At 45.2% G+C, this 14,676-nt stretch overlaps 1 protein-coding gene across 1 annotated transcript in view; it reads left to right on the top strand.

The window, feature by feature from the left end:
* Positions 1-14,676, top strand: part of LOC119454634 (DNA excision repair protein ERCC-6) — a 339,000-nt gene that overhangs the window by 37,124 nt on the left and 287,200 nt on the right. The window contains exons 4-5 of the mRNA XM_049668141.1: positions 3,454-3,517; positions 11,089-11,502. Of these exons, the coding sequence (XP_049524098.1) occupies positions 3,454-3,517; positions 11,089-11,502 (478 nt within the window). The remainder of the gene's footprint in view (positions 1-3,453; positions 3,518-11,088; positions 11,503-14,676) is intronic.

Raw genomic sequence — 14,676 nt, 5'->3', positions numbered from 1 at the left:
TATTGAGCCCGGGCCCGGCCCGGGCCCTGGCGTTCATTACTAAGCTTAGCTAGGGCCCGCGTGTGCATGACCAGGCCCGGCTTGCAAGAGAAAAAAAAATATTTTTTTAAACTTACAGATTGTACCGTATCTTTAGCCCTCACGTTCCGAGGTTTAATCAGCTGCAGTATATAAGCAATAAAAGGCCGAAATCTTTGTTTCTCCCACGCGAACATCAGTAATCCGGCCCATTGCCTGTGCTACTATTTTTCCGCTGGTGCGCATGCACTTACCTTGATTTGTACGATATGGTTCTATGATGTCATTTAGTATGCAAATATACAGGGTGTTTCATTTTAGCTCAACCAAATTTTAAGAAATTGCCTGTTGCAGATTGCACAATTATATAATAATTCTTGATCTAAACTACTCGATGAGGCGGTCATTACTTCCGTGAAAATACAAAATGACTAATTGAAGAATTAACATAATTACGCTAATTAACTTTTTCATTAATTATTTTATTGCACATCTTTCAATCTATGAATTATAGCCGCTGAGTTCGCAGGCGTATCCTCTTGGAACGGCGTATCCTCAGGACAACCAGTTTCGAGATAATCATTTTCAAAGTGTCCGACGAAATCAATCAAATCAATTTATTCTCCAATTTACATGCTGGACGGTCATTTTGGACTAAAAGCTACATACGTAGCTTGACGTGACCCAAAACACCAGGCAAGGCAATAGTACATCAGTGAACAGTGTGCGCACATGTACAATAATTCACATATATTTCCAGCTGTCACTGGAATTCCTCACGGACGAAATAGCTTTGAACGGAAAAACAGAGAATATTTCCGTCACGGCGAGTTAAGAGAATTGGGAAAAATTTTAACAGAATGCATTTTAAACAACACTACAATCGCAATCATCATCATCATCAGCCTATATAAAATATACAATAGCGCAACACCAGCTATACAACATAGCATGAGACTGAATTTTACAAGATTAACATTTGCTAAGATAACGAAACAGGATGTACATTATATACTCAGAGCCATACACGAAGGCAGAATAATAATCACATCAGATACATTACAAGCTACCAACGTATGGGCTGAGTTCTTTCTTACTGAAATTATCGACATTTTTGTATTTGTTCAAAGTGAATGGTAGGTTATGTATTAGCGACTGATGCTTATAGTGTGTTCTGAAGTATGGAATTGACCGTATCTCAGGATTTCTTGTGTTCGCATTAATGCGATGACGCTTTAAGGAGGCTAATTGTTTTATGTAGTTCTAAGCTAATACTGACATAGATGGCCTAATGGATGGTCAAAACGCCTAATTGAATATTTAATGCAATTACGCTAATTAACTTTCTAATTAATTATTTTACGGCACATCTTTCAATCTTCGAATTATATTCTCTGAGTTTGCAAGGCGTATCCACTTGGAACGAATTCTCAGGACTGAATCAGTTTCAAGATATTAATTTTCAAAATATCCGACGAAATGTGTGGGTGTTCCAGTTAACTTTTTGAGGAAAACGCTGTTTTATGCATTGAACAACAAAAGTAACTGGCCTTAGCGCTAAAATAATGCAATAGTATCAACACTGGTAATAGTGCAATTGCAAAAGCGATAACATGGAAATGGTTTGAGGAGTGGTTCTTTGTATAATTTCTTTTTCCTTACGTGGAAACAATGTTTGTTTTTGTGGAAAAAAAATAGCGTAGCTTGCACTGCCGGCGCAATGCTAAAGAGACAGTGGAGCTGATGGGCACCTAGCTAGTCCTGGCTTTTGGGCTAGGCTAAGCACTACCAAGTCATCCCCAGCATTTCCCGTAATTTATTTATAATTGATTGATTATCGATTAGCTATTGATTGGCTTTCGATTGTCTATCGCAAGATATTGGCCACGTATTTGGGCTAGGCTAAGCACTACCAAGTCACCCACAGAATTTTCCAAAATTTATTGGTTATTGATCGATTATCGACTAGCTATTGATTGGCTATCAATTGCCTATCGATGACTGACTAAGTTTAAGTAGTCCCCACCATTCTTAGCTAGAATTATCCAGGCTCAGCTTCGCTAGTTCACAGGTGTATGTGTCATTGCGCTTGGATCCTTTCTACACTGCTACCAGGATCGGCACCCTTTTTTGGATTCAGCAGACACATTGTGCCTGGCTGAAACAGCTCGGCTGTTAAAATGAGAACATCATCTGTTTTAATATTTTCTTCGATAAGATATACAGTCAAGAGAGCGGTGTGAATCAGAGAACGGGGATAACCGATATTTTAGTTGACATTAAGCGGAAAAAATGAAGCTGGGCAGGCCAAGTAATGCGTAGGATGGATAACCGATGGACCATTAGAGCTACAGAATGTATACGAAGACAAGGAAAGCGCAGTCGAGGACGGCAGAAAACTAGGTGGGGAGATGAAGTTAGAAAATTCGCAGGCGCCAATTGGAATCACCTATTGCAAGACAGGGTTAATGGGAGATCGCAGGGAGAGGCCTTCGTCCTGCAGTGGACATAAATATAGGCTGATGATGATGATGACAGTCATTTCGCACGTGTCACTTCAGCTTGGCACAGAATGCATTGAACCATGCAATGCATAACGGTTGCGTGTGCTCGAAGGCCTACTTAGGTCCTTTAATGAGCGGGCCCGAGTCTGGCCCGGGCCCGTGGCTTCAAGCCCGAGTCCGGCCCGGGCCCGCGGCCTCAAGCCCGAGCCCGGCCCGGGCCCGTGGCTTTGAGCCCGGGTCCGGCCCGAGCCCGCCAAAAAAACGCTTCGGACGGCCCGGCCCGGCCCGGGCCCGTGCAGAGCTTTACTTTGTATGCGCTGTGCTTACGCCGCTCAGTTTCCGTTGAAGCAATAGACCGCACGAACCTTCGCTTGCTGCGGCGGCCGCGCGTGGGGAAGCGCGGCCGCCGCAGCGAGCGAAGAGACAAAAGGAAAAGCACAAAAGCAACAAAAGCACCACCGCTTTAAATTCCTCGCGCCAAGTCGCGGCTTCCGCGCTGTCCGGCGCTGCGTCCGCGCCTCCGCATCAAAAGAGAAAGGGAAAACGCATGTGACTGTGCGCTGTTCTCTTTCGTTGCCGTCGGTGGGGCGGCGTTTATTCGTATCAACCGACGCGGGTCGAAAATTGATTTGTAACAACCGTTCTCTAGCACGTTGCAAAGTAATGGGGCTCGGCCGGGACCTCAGTAAAATTCGTATCATCCGGAAATTCGTATTAGCCGTGATCGTATCATCGAGATTCTACTGTATTGCTTGACTATGGATATGACTTGCTGTTAAATTGACACCACGTAATTACTCTTTCTTCATTGAAGATCATAATTCCTGATTTCTCTGTGCTAAACTTAAGGCTTAGATGGCATAGTAGATTCTTTGCAGTGCAGGATTTGGAGCCTTGAAACTTTAGCTGCAGTGCCTCCTTGATGATGCAGATGGAGGAGCTGAGGAAGCTGGAAGCTGAGGAGAAGAGGCTGCTCTCTGCAGATCCTCAACAGGGTAAGGCCTTGTTGCTCGGATGTGTTGCCAGGCTGTGCTGCTGCGGCCACCCGTGTTGGCCCAAACATGGCATTGTCGGTGGCTTGGTATCACTGCTGCCAACCCCAAGGAAATTTGCATAGATCTATGGATTTTACGCTTTCTAAGAGAAAAACAGATGCGTCTCCAAAAATAGGGAAATTTTGCACTAAGGTGAGAAGGAAAGGCAAATTCGGAGACACGAGAAACCACTGCTGCAATGGTCTAATGACCGAATCCTGTAACTGCTGATGTGTTTTCATTTCAGTCACTGCAGATGACCTCTGCATGGCTCGTGATCGCAGTGCAGCATCGCCAAGTAAGCGACGTGATGGTGATGCCCTGGGCCGGTTAAGAAAGAACTGCGCTATTGCTGTGCGTACTACCTCCAGGTGTGCTGTAGATGTCTGTGCACTTTGAATTTATCTCTAACAGGCAAAACAAGCCTATACTGCAATGCCAAGTTAAGCAGCGCAGGCAAATCTCTCCGTAAGTGGCAACATATGCAATGCAATCCACTTATAATGATATTAAAGAGAATAAAAAATTTTATCGTTATAACCGATCATTGCTATATGTCATCATCATCAGCCTATATTTATGTCCACTGCAGGACGAAGGCCTGTGTTCTCCAATTACCCCTGCCTTGCGCTAGCCGATTCCAACTTGCGCCTGCACGTGTAGGGTAGAGAGGGAAAGAGTGGCGACAGTGCTGCAGCAATGGGTAAGGGAGAGGGTGGAAGAGTGTGGTGACGGTGCTGCAGCAGAGGAGATGGGTAGGGGAGAGGGGGAAAGTGTGGCAACGGCACTTCAGCAATGGAGGTGGGTAGGGGAGAGGGGGAAAGAGTGTGGCGACGGCGCTGCAGCAATGGAAACCAGTAGGGGAGAGGAGAAAAGGGTGTGGCGATGGCGCTGCAGTAATGGAGTCGGGTAGGGGGGAGGTTTTGGAAAGTGTGGCGACGGCGCTGCAGCAATGAAAACCAGTAGGGGAGAGGTAGAAAGGGTGGCGACGGCGCTGCAGTAATGGAGACGGATAGAGAAGAGGGGGAAAGGAGTGGCGACGGCGCTGCAGCAATGGAGACGGGTAGGGGAGAGGGGGAAAGTGTGGCCACGGCGCTTCAGCAATGGAGACCGGTCGGGGAAAAGGGTGTGGCGACGGCGCTGCAGCAATGCAGATGGGTAGGGGAGGGGGATGAGAGTGTGGTGACGGCGCCTGTGCACGTGGCCTGCATTTCTGGAGTTATAGCGTCCCGCACGTTGGAGGTGCCAGCACATATGCAGCAGCGGTTTTGGTGACATTTGCACGGGGCGTGCGCTTCTGTGGTTATAATGTCACGCACATCGGAGGTGCTGGCACAGCTGCAGCAGTGGTTCCGGCCGATGCATGGAAAGTGCAGTGACTGCGGTGGCACTTGTGTTGGCGTAGTATGGTGCCGTATGAAAGGCTTTTGCAAATATGAATTCTTTAGTTCGCTAAATTCGAAGCAAAGTTGAAACAAATATAAATTAGCGTCAAATAATTTCAAAGTAAATAGTTCCAATAGTTGTGGGCTTTGCATAAAACCTTGGTATAAGAGCCAGATGTTGACAAATAATAAAAACGTTGGTTCTTGCAAAAATGTAAACAGGTGCATCTCTGGAGTCAGTTTATTTTGAAAGTGCCATTTGATATTTTCATGCAAAAATGCAAGTTCAACTTTTCTTACAACTAAAGCATCACAGAAGGTTTCCTTGTAGGCTCTTGCTCACTGTTGTGCTTCAGTCTATTTGTGGTAGTTGAGGCTGCTGGAGCATTTCGGCATCTGCCCGTCATGCATTGCTGCAATGCTGGGAAGTGCTGCCTTGACTGTGCAATGGCAGCAATTTGCGCTGTGTTGTGCAAATTCAGCGTGGTGCTTTCCTCAGTCTAGCTCCCCGCATGCATAATCCGGGGCCCGATCACCAATGAGCGGCAATCTTCCCACACTGCTTTGCCGTCCACTGTGCCTGTCTTAGCTGTCGGCCTAACCAGCGCTGTTTCGGCGGGTGTTGGTCACCAAAGTTACTTTTCAGTGCCTTGTCCAAGCAAGTCTGTTCACAGCGGCAGCATAGCTCTCGGGAAGCCGTTCGAATGCTGCAAATAAGATTTGAATATTATGTTTGGATAATCGAGCAGGTGCACATAAAATTGAGCAATAAAATTGTGGCACGTTTAATGGAATTTAGACTTGAGGTGTGGCGTCACGGCAGCGCAAATCTCACCTTGACTTGTGGTTTCACAGCAGTATAAACTGTACTGATGTGAAACCGCCGTTAGGGTCAAGTTCTTCGCCATCAGTACCACCAAACAGATGGGGAGCGGAGCCGAAATTTGAGTCGAAGCCAATATCGAATAGCATAATATTCGAAAGTATTCAATATTAGCACAAGCCTAGCATATTTTCAAGCCACATGAAGAAACTGCACCATTGATTTGGCTAGTAAGTAGATTTGACTTGACACTCCAGTTTATTGTCCTTGTGGAGCTTCTCTAACCTCCTTTATCTTCTGCAAGCATCTCATGATGATCACTCTGCCTTTGGACTCATTCTCTTCTTCTCTTGACCACATTTTCTTATGCTTGGGCGTCATAAAGAATCATTTTCAGGGGTACGACGCTCTTTTCGGCACAAACTCACGATTCTTCATGTACCAGGTGCTGCTCGGATTCTTCGCTGTCGTGGCGAACGTCGTCGGGGCGGTGGACCATGGCTTCACTAAACCTTGGCCGGCGGCTGCTACAACTGATCTGCAATCATCTGCTCGTGTCTCACACGGTCCGCAAGATTATTTGCTGGAAATCGTGTACGATCTCCGACGCATCGAAATGGAATCTGCGCATCGGGGGACCTTTCCGGTTCCGCTGCGCGCTGGCCATATAAAGGACCAGCCAAGCCTACAGCGACTGGGGCACGACGCTCTTTTCGGCACAAACTCACGTTTCTTCATGTACCAGGTGCTGCTCGGATTCTTCGCTGTCATGGCGAACGTCGTCGGGGCGGTGGACCATGCCTTCACCAAACCTTGGCCGGCGGCTGCTACAACTGATCTGCAATCATCTGCTCGTGTCTTACACGGTCCGCAAGATTATTTGCTGTAAATCGTGTACGATCTCCGACGCATCGAAATGGAATCTGCGCATCGGGGGACCTTTCCGGTTCCGCTGCGCGCTGGCCATATAAAGGACCAGCCAAGCCTACAGCGACTGGGGCACGACGCTCTTTTCGGCAAAAACTCACGTTTCTTCATGTACCAGGTCAGTTACCTAAATGGAACTAAGTGTTATCGCTCTAGCAATGTTATGCTTTTAAGAGTGTCGTGCCCCATTAGCAAGCGACAAATGTTTGAATGCTTTGAACATGTCAGCCTGTGTTTCGTTGATGCTATGCTATTCTCTCTCTACGATGGCTGTCTGACGCTTTCCCAGATCTTACTGTTCCTATCGGGGGACGTAGAGCTAAATCCAGGGCCCATGAATGCAGTGGAACGTGACCAAATGACAAACATTGAAAGGATTCTCTTAGAAATGAAAACAGGCCAGGAAACTGTGTTCGCGAAGTTAACGGAAATTACAACTAGACAAAGTGAATTAGAATCTAAAATTACGGGCTTAATAGAGAAGACAAGCAATGTAGAAAGTCGTATTGCTCGGGTGGAAAAAATTGAAGACAAATTGATGGCTAAACTGGACGACTTGGAGAATAGAAGCCGTATACAGAATTTGGTATTTTTCGGGTTGCCTGACAGGGAGCATAACGAGACGTGGGAGGCGTCGAAAACTAATTAGTGGAATATGCAAAGATGTGATGAAACTTGATAATATTTCGGTTGAACGGGCTCATCGCGTAGGAGTTTTCAGAGAAGGCAAAAACCGGCCCATAGTAGCATGCTTTTCACGCTGGAAGGCTAGAGAAGTCGTCTTTAAAAATGCTTACAGACTAAAAGGCACTTCGTACGGCATCTCTGAAGATTTCAGCCGAGCCGTACAAGAAAAAAGACGTCAGCTTTGGAATTATGCGAAAGAAAAAAGAGAAAACAAAGAAAATCGTGTTCGCTTGAGTTATGATAAATTGATCATCAATGGGCAAACGTTTGTCTGGGATAGCGATATGCGAACGCCAGTTCCACTACTGACGCATGCGCGACTGAATAGAGGCAATTGACGCATTCCGAATTCTGGTCCGCCCCAAGATAATCCAGCACGTTGCTCGCAGCCTGAACGGCTCTCTGTCCTGCTTGTAAATTGTCGCAGCATAAAGAACAAAGTCGATAGCTTCATCTCTTTAGTAGCCACTGTTAAACCTCAGATCGTGATGGGCACCGAATCATGGTTAGACAAGACGATACCTAATGTAGAAATCTTTCCACCTGGTTTTACTGTCTATCGGAAAGATAGGCATGGGCATGGCGGGGGAGTATTTATTTTGATATCAAATGCATTGTCAAGTACACAAATTTTATTTGAAAACGATTCTGAGTCTGTCTGGTGCCTTGTGAAATTACCTAAAGGAAACAATGTTGTGTACGGGACTTTCTACCGCCCACCCGGCAGCAGCGACTCATTCGGACTGCTGTCTGAGATGCTATCTCTTGTGCCTAATAGCGTATTTTTGGGGGGTGATTTCAATTTGCCTGACTTCAACTGGAATGCCGGATATGTGGCTGGTAATAGGTCCCGTATTTACACAGAGTTCGAAGAACTGGTCGGATTAAATGGATTGCAGCAGTACGTACTGGAACCTAAGCGAGAAAATGCAATTTTAGACTTAGTACTTTGCAATGAGCCGAACTTAGTATCAAAAGTTACTGTTTTTCCAGGTATTAGTGACCACAGGGCAGTTGTCATAGAACTTAACATACAGCGAGTACGGATGCCGCAAATTCCGCAAAGAAAAGTGTACAGCTACGACAGAGGAGACTATGCCGCTATTAGGACCGAACTTGAAAATTTCTTTCCTACTTTCCAGTATCTTTCAAACGCACGCTGTCCGTTAACTTTGTGGTCGTCATTCCGGGACAAAATACTTCAATTAGTCGAAATTCATGTTCCATGCAGGTACCTGCGGCAACGAAAAAAACAAAAGCCTTGGTTTAACGTAGAAATACGTAAACTTATAAGGAAAGCAAGACAAACGTATAAAACGTTTTCTGCCGACACCAGTCTGGCAAATCAGAAACGCTTGCAAGAGATAAATAATCTATTGAAAGCAACAATTAAGTCTGCGAAAGATACCTTCTTTGTTAAATTAAATAAGGACTTGAGAGAAAACCCAAAATCGTTTTGGAAATATGTAAAACAAAACCGAAAAGAAGACATATCCATACCATCTTTAACTATTGATGGCAAAACTGTGACGTCAGACTATCAGAGGGCGGAATCCTTTAACCAGTACTTCCAATCTGTGTTTTCGCTAGTGTCTACTGGAGAGACTTCGCTTTTGAACAACGCCAATCAGGGCGATATGATGCCAGACATTGAATTTGATGTTAGTGGCGTCGATTCTTTATTACGGCATTTAGATGAAACAAAAGCAACTGGACCTGATGGAATATCCCCAGTGGTCCTTAAAGAGTGTCATAGCATCATTGCTCCGTATTTAACGATCATCTATAAGCTTTCCCTCGAAACAGGCCTCATTCCCCAAGATTGGAAAACGGCAAGCGTGACACCAGTTTTTAAATCGGGCGATAGAAAACTCAGAGAAAACTATAGGCCGATTTCACTAACGTCGATATGTTGCAAAATATTCGAACACATTTTATATAGTAACATATCTGCATTTCTTGACTCAAACGCTTTCTTTACGTCTTCCCAGCACGGATTCCGAAAAGGTTATTCCTGCAACACACAACTAATAGAATTTCAGCACTTCTTATCCAAAGCCATTGATAACAATAGTCAGGTAGACGCGGTTTTTATTGATTTTCAAAAAGCTTTTGATACTGTGTCCCATAAACTCTTAGATGTAAAGCTTGCTGCAATAAATGTAAACAAAAACGTTCAAAATTGGATACGAAACTACCTAAACGGAAGAACCCAGTTTGTCGTCCTAAACAACGCCGCATCTTCACCAATAACCGTTTCTTCGGGCGTTCCTCAGGGAAGCGTACTGGGCCCCTTGTTGTTTTTAATCTACATAAATGACATTGTCGAACTAATTACATCACCTATAAAACTATTTGCCGATGACTGTGTGATTTACAGAGAAATTACTACTGAATATGACATAGACACTTTGCAAACAGATTTAGACAAGGTAGCGAACTGGTGTAAAAAATGGAACATGAACTTAAATATAAAAAAGTGCAGTAGCATAAGTTTTTCCAGAAAATTATCCAAATTTCAGCACCGATATAACATCAATGGCACGCTTATCGAAATACAGTCGGAATACAAGTATCTAGGAGTCTATTTCACCGAATCACTCACTTGGCATAAACAGATTGACACTGTCATAGCAAAAGCTAGTAGAATGTTACATTTTATTCGCAGAAATTTCAAACAGGCAACGCGCGAAGTTAAAAAAACTTTATACTTCTTACATGTCAGAACAATACTTGATTATGCTTGTGTAATATGGGATCCCTATCAAGATTACCTCATTAATAGACTGGAAAAACTACAGAACCAAGCAGTAAGGTTTGTTTGCAATAATTACAGCCCGTACTCTAGCGTTTCCAAAATGAAGGCCACTTTAGGATGGGATCTACTACACATGCGTAGGCGGAAGTTAAGGCTCAAACTATTACACCGAATATATAACAGTGAGACAGGTATCGATCGCCATATCTATCTTCTGGAACCAGATTACATATCGACTCGCTGTGATAACAACAAAAAGATCTCAGCCTATAACTGCAGAACAAACACGTTTTACTACTCTTTTTTCCCCAAATCAATTCGACAATGGAATACTTTATCAAATGATATAGTGAATGTGTCAAATAACGAATTATTCTATTCTATGCTGTGATGGTGCTCTTGTAAAACAAATGTATTTGCTATATATCTTGAAAACCTGTTTGTTTGACATTACTTGTGTCTCTCTCTAAATACTATTGTAGTGCTTCTGTTTGTGAGTATATCTGTGCAAAAGCTTTTCTGTATTACTGGTTATGTTTTGTTCCCCCCTACGTAATGCCTTTATGGCGATGTAGGTACTCTGTAAATAAATAAATAAATTTTAGCTTGAGAGCGATGACGAACATTTAAATATCTTTAAAAAATACGGACATAAACTTCAGCTATGTTATAACATTTGCAATCTTTTTCCAAAGGCAAGCAAGGATTTATCTTTATAAAAATTGTGTTGAAAAGCTGAACAACCCTGTCTTGCAGAGACCTAGGAAACTTTCTTATCCTTGTTAAGGGAAGATTGGGTTCCAAGGTTGGCAGCATTTGACATTGAGTAACTACTTAAGCAAAATCCTCGAAAGACTGCAACAGCCACTACCAAATGATGGGGATGACGCTTGCTCCAAGAAGATCGACTCAGAGAAATGGTGCTCCAGCTATGTGTTTTGTTGTGATGCAGGGGAGATTGGCACCAGTACGAAGCTCTGTTTAGAAGGGACACTTGGCCGAGAGGAGACCAAAGAGGAAATGCTGATTCGTACCGGTGAGATGACACCATTTGGCACAGCGTCAGCTGCTGGCCACTCTGCACTGCCCTCAACCAGTGCGGGTGCAGAGTTGGTGTGCCAGATGCCACTGCCTCGGAAGAGGAAGAGGAAAGAGAAGCTGGGTACGGTGGTGCGCAGGGGAATTCCCCGAGCACAGACATCGCGCAGCAGCCTGCTGGATGAGGAATTCCTTCTGGATCCTGAATTGAGCGACTGTGAGGATGCTGCTGGGCAGTCTGACGATGATGATGATGAGTATCGACCTGAGGAAGAATACCTGGCCAGCACTGATGATGATGGTTGCGAGGACTTGCCCGTCATAAAAGGTAACATGTCCCTTCCCACATTTATTTATTTGTTTCTTCATTTATTTATTTCACTAAAGGCCCCAAGGCCTTACATATAGGAGTGGGTATCTTTTTATACAAAAAAATCTTCAAACAGGCTTCCTTGAATATGGTAGCATCAGTGATTGCAGCAATAGAAGAAGGGAGATGGTTCCATTCGTTGCTCGTGCGTGGTATAAAGGAATGGGAAAAAAGGTTAGTACGGCATGTCCTACTTTGAAGCTGTGGTCTCTGCGAGAGGAAACGTGGTGTTCCTTGAGGTCGGCAAAATAAATCTCATGAAACAGTCACGAACGAGAGCACATGCTGGCGATTTGAGACCAAGTATTGATTTACCTGGAGATGCACAGGCTTCACATGAGTAACTGGATACAACAAAATGCGGGGGCATGGTTTTGGACAGTTGAGAGCATGCAATGAGGTAGCATTGGATGGATCCCAGACAGACAGACAGACGGGCAGGGACGGAACGGAAATTTTGCCGCAGATGGCCAAGGATGCGGCTGGCATTCCTAATTATAAAATCCACATGCATATTCCATGATAGGTCTTGTGTAACCCGAGGTATTCATAAAAGCAAACAGCTGCTAGAGGTGTGTCGTTGAGGGTGTAAGTGGGAGGCTGACTTGAGTTAAGAATGCGTGAGCCACTCATTGTTTTACACCTTGAAATGACTCATCAACCATTGATCACATGAAGATGAGAGCTTATTTGTCACTTTGCAAGGTAAAAACATTGTTAGGTTGATTAATTTACCTATATAGGACGCAATCATCAGCAAAATGTTATAGCAGTGGTCCTAAACTAGATCTCTGGGGCACTCCTGAGCAGTGGAGGGAGTGCTGTGCCAATTGTGCTATTCTGCGCCGAGTGGAATTTGTTGCTTCATACTGCTCCAAAAGTGTGTCTTTCACCTAAAATGCGCCACTGCTGCGCCATGATGTAGTTTCGGTGGTGTGAAAATTGGAAAGCTACCATACAATAAAAAAAAAGAGAAAACGTAGCGTCATTGCATTCATTGGCTGCATTCGTTCATGGGCTTACAATCAGCGAGACTGACGCTGCGAAAGGTGACAGTATCGAATTGATTCCTATTTTAATACACCAACTGTGAGGCGTACTTGAGGCTATAGTGAGTTGGGTGGCCATGCTAGCTTTGCGATGGCATGATCAACGCAGTAGTTTTGCGCATTGAGGGCTGATGCACGATGGTGCTTCGTAGACAAAAATGTGGTCAGTGTCCACTGTACTTATTCATGTTGCTCGCTTGCAACTGTATTACAGTGTAGACCGCTTATAACATAAGTCGCCGGAGTCGGGAATATCTGCACTATAAGCAGTACCGCACTATAACCAAAACAACTATTTTATTGCGATAATGAACACTCCAGGTGCATTTCTGCCGTCGCTGTCAGCGTGCTCTAGGTTCCATATTCGCTTACTAAATAAAATAACAAACACAGTGTCACACGCGCACGAGCAAACATGAACACATCTCGCTCGTTGACCATGGAAACGAACTGTCAAAACGCTCGAGTGACGAAACGCAGCGAGCTAATTGACCTTCGTGCTATCATGCCTCACGCTTCAACCCAACCTATTAGCCCCGAGAAGGACCTACAGGGGCGCTGCGAGCACCGCTCTCGTGACGTCACGGCACGGACTCGCGCCTGTCGTCTGCTGCCGTTTGGGCACTCTCCGGGCGCCTTCTGCAGTGTTTCCGTTTGTTCGCTGTCGTTCCCTGTGCTTGTATACTTATGACGGTCATCTCAAATACATTTTACGACGTCTTCATTCGAGCTAACTTATTCAAAGAGCTTATTTCCTAGACAACAATTTATTTCTCAAGGGCAACGCTGCAGTGCAAGCTGAAGGAGCTGCAGCACATGGAGGAAGGTACGGTAGCTATGCTCGAGAGTAACTAGGCTCGACGCGCGTGCGAGGCGGCCATTTTGAAATGCCGACAGCTATATGGTAACGCAGATTTAGGGTCGTACTCGATTCTTACGCGCACGCAATTTTTGGACCTGTTTTATCGGACAAAAAGTGAGCGTTAGATTCAAGTAAATACGGTATTTGTGGCTTGAGGGGAGCGTTTGCCGTCTAGGTTGACTGCTGCACTTCCAGGCAGCTGCACTGTTACCGATATTTCGTGTCCCGCAACTGCACTATAAGCGATATGCGTATACATAGAGTGCTATGGGAAAATTAATGTGAGTCTGAAAAGAACGTATTATATCCAGTCCTGCACTATAAGCGGTTACGTTATAAGTGGTCTATACTGTAGTTGCGAAGTTCAGCGGAGTTCACGGCCTCTTGTTAAATATTGATACTAGTAAAAGTGCAGGACCAGACCACATCCCAAGCATGTACAGTATAGACCACTGTAACGAATTAGGTTCGTGTCTTATTTAACGGGCCGAGGTGTTGCCTCGGGGCAGAAAGAAACAAAGCCAGCTGCAAATTAACAAGCACAAAAACCACACTTTTTATAAAAAAACAACATCAAACAATACAGAGCAGGGACAAGATATAAATTCACTGAATCTCAACGTGAGTTGGCTGATACTGTGATAACCAACCTAAAGTGCAACCCTGTGCACGCAACAAACAGCACGAGGTTCAGCACAATGCTCTCAAGCTGAACGCGGTGGACGCGAAGGCTATGCAAAGTCCGGTTCTGCTCACTCAAGTCGTGAAAGAAAGTTCACCGGTGTTAAGTTCCTGCTCGAAATGGTCTGGCTGACAAGGTATAGGAGCGACACTCACAGACGCTCGAGGACGGCCGAGCCGTGCAGCTGTCTGGTCGTAGCAACGCCGCCCCGTCTTCGCAAACCAAGAGAGACGCCACAGGTCGCCGGGAAAGCGCTTTGCGTCTGGGTGGAGGCCTCTGTGAGCCCGGGTCCAGGAGCCCGTCAAGCCTGTACCTCCGCACCCCAGCAGCCTTCCTCGAACGGTCCCTGCTTAAGACGTGCCCGGTAGACACCAGGCCATCGGGGAAACATCGATGCAGTTGGGTGAAGGCCTTGTACGCTCGGGTCCTTCTGGCCCTACGCGCGTACACCTCCGCACCCCAGCAGCCATTCTCGAACCGCCCCGCTGACGTGTCTCTTCCGGACTTTTTTTTCTTCAGATTCCTTTTTTTTTCTTGCG

The sequence above is a fragment of the Dermacentor silvarum genome, chromosome 5 (genome assembly GCF_013339745.2).
Source record: "Dermacentor silvarum isolate Dsil-2018 chromosome 5, BIME_Dsil_1.4, whole genome shotgun sequence".
NCBI lineage: Eukaryota > Metazoa > Arthropoda > Arachnida > Ixodida > Ixodidae > Dermacentor > Dermacentor silvarum.
The sequence above is the reverse complement of the archived record's forward strand: the minus strand, read 5'-3'. Positions and strand labels throughout refer to the sequence as shown.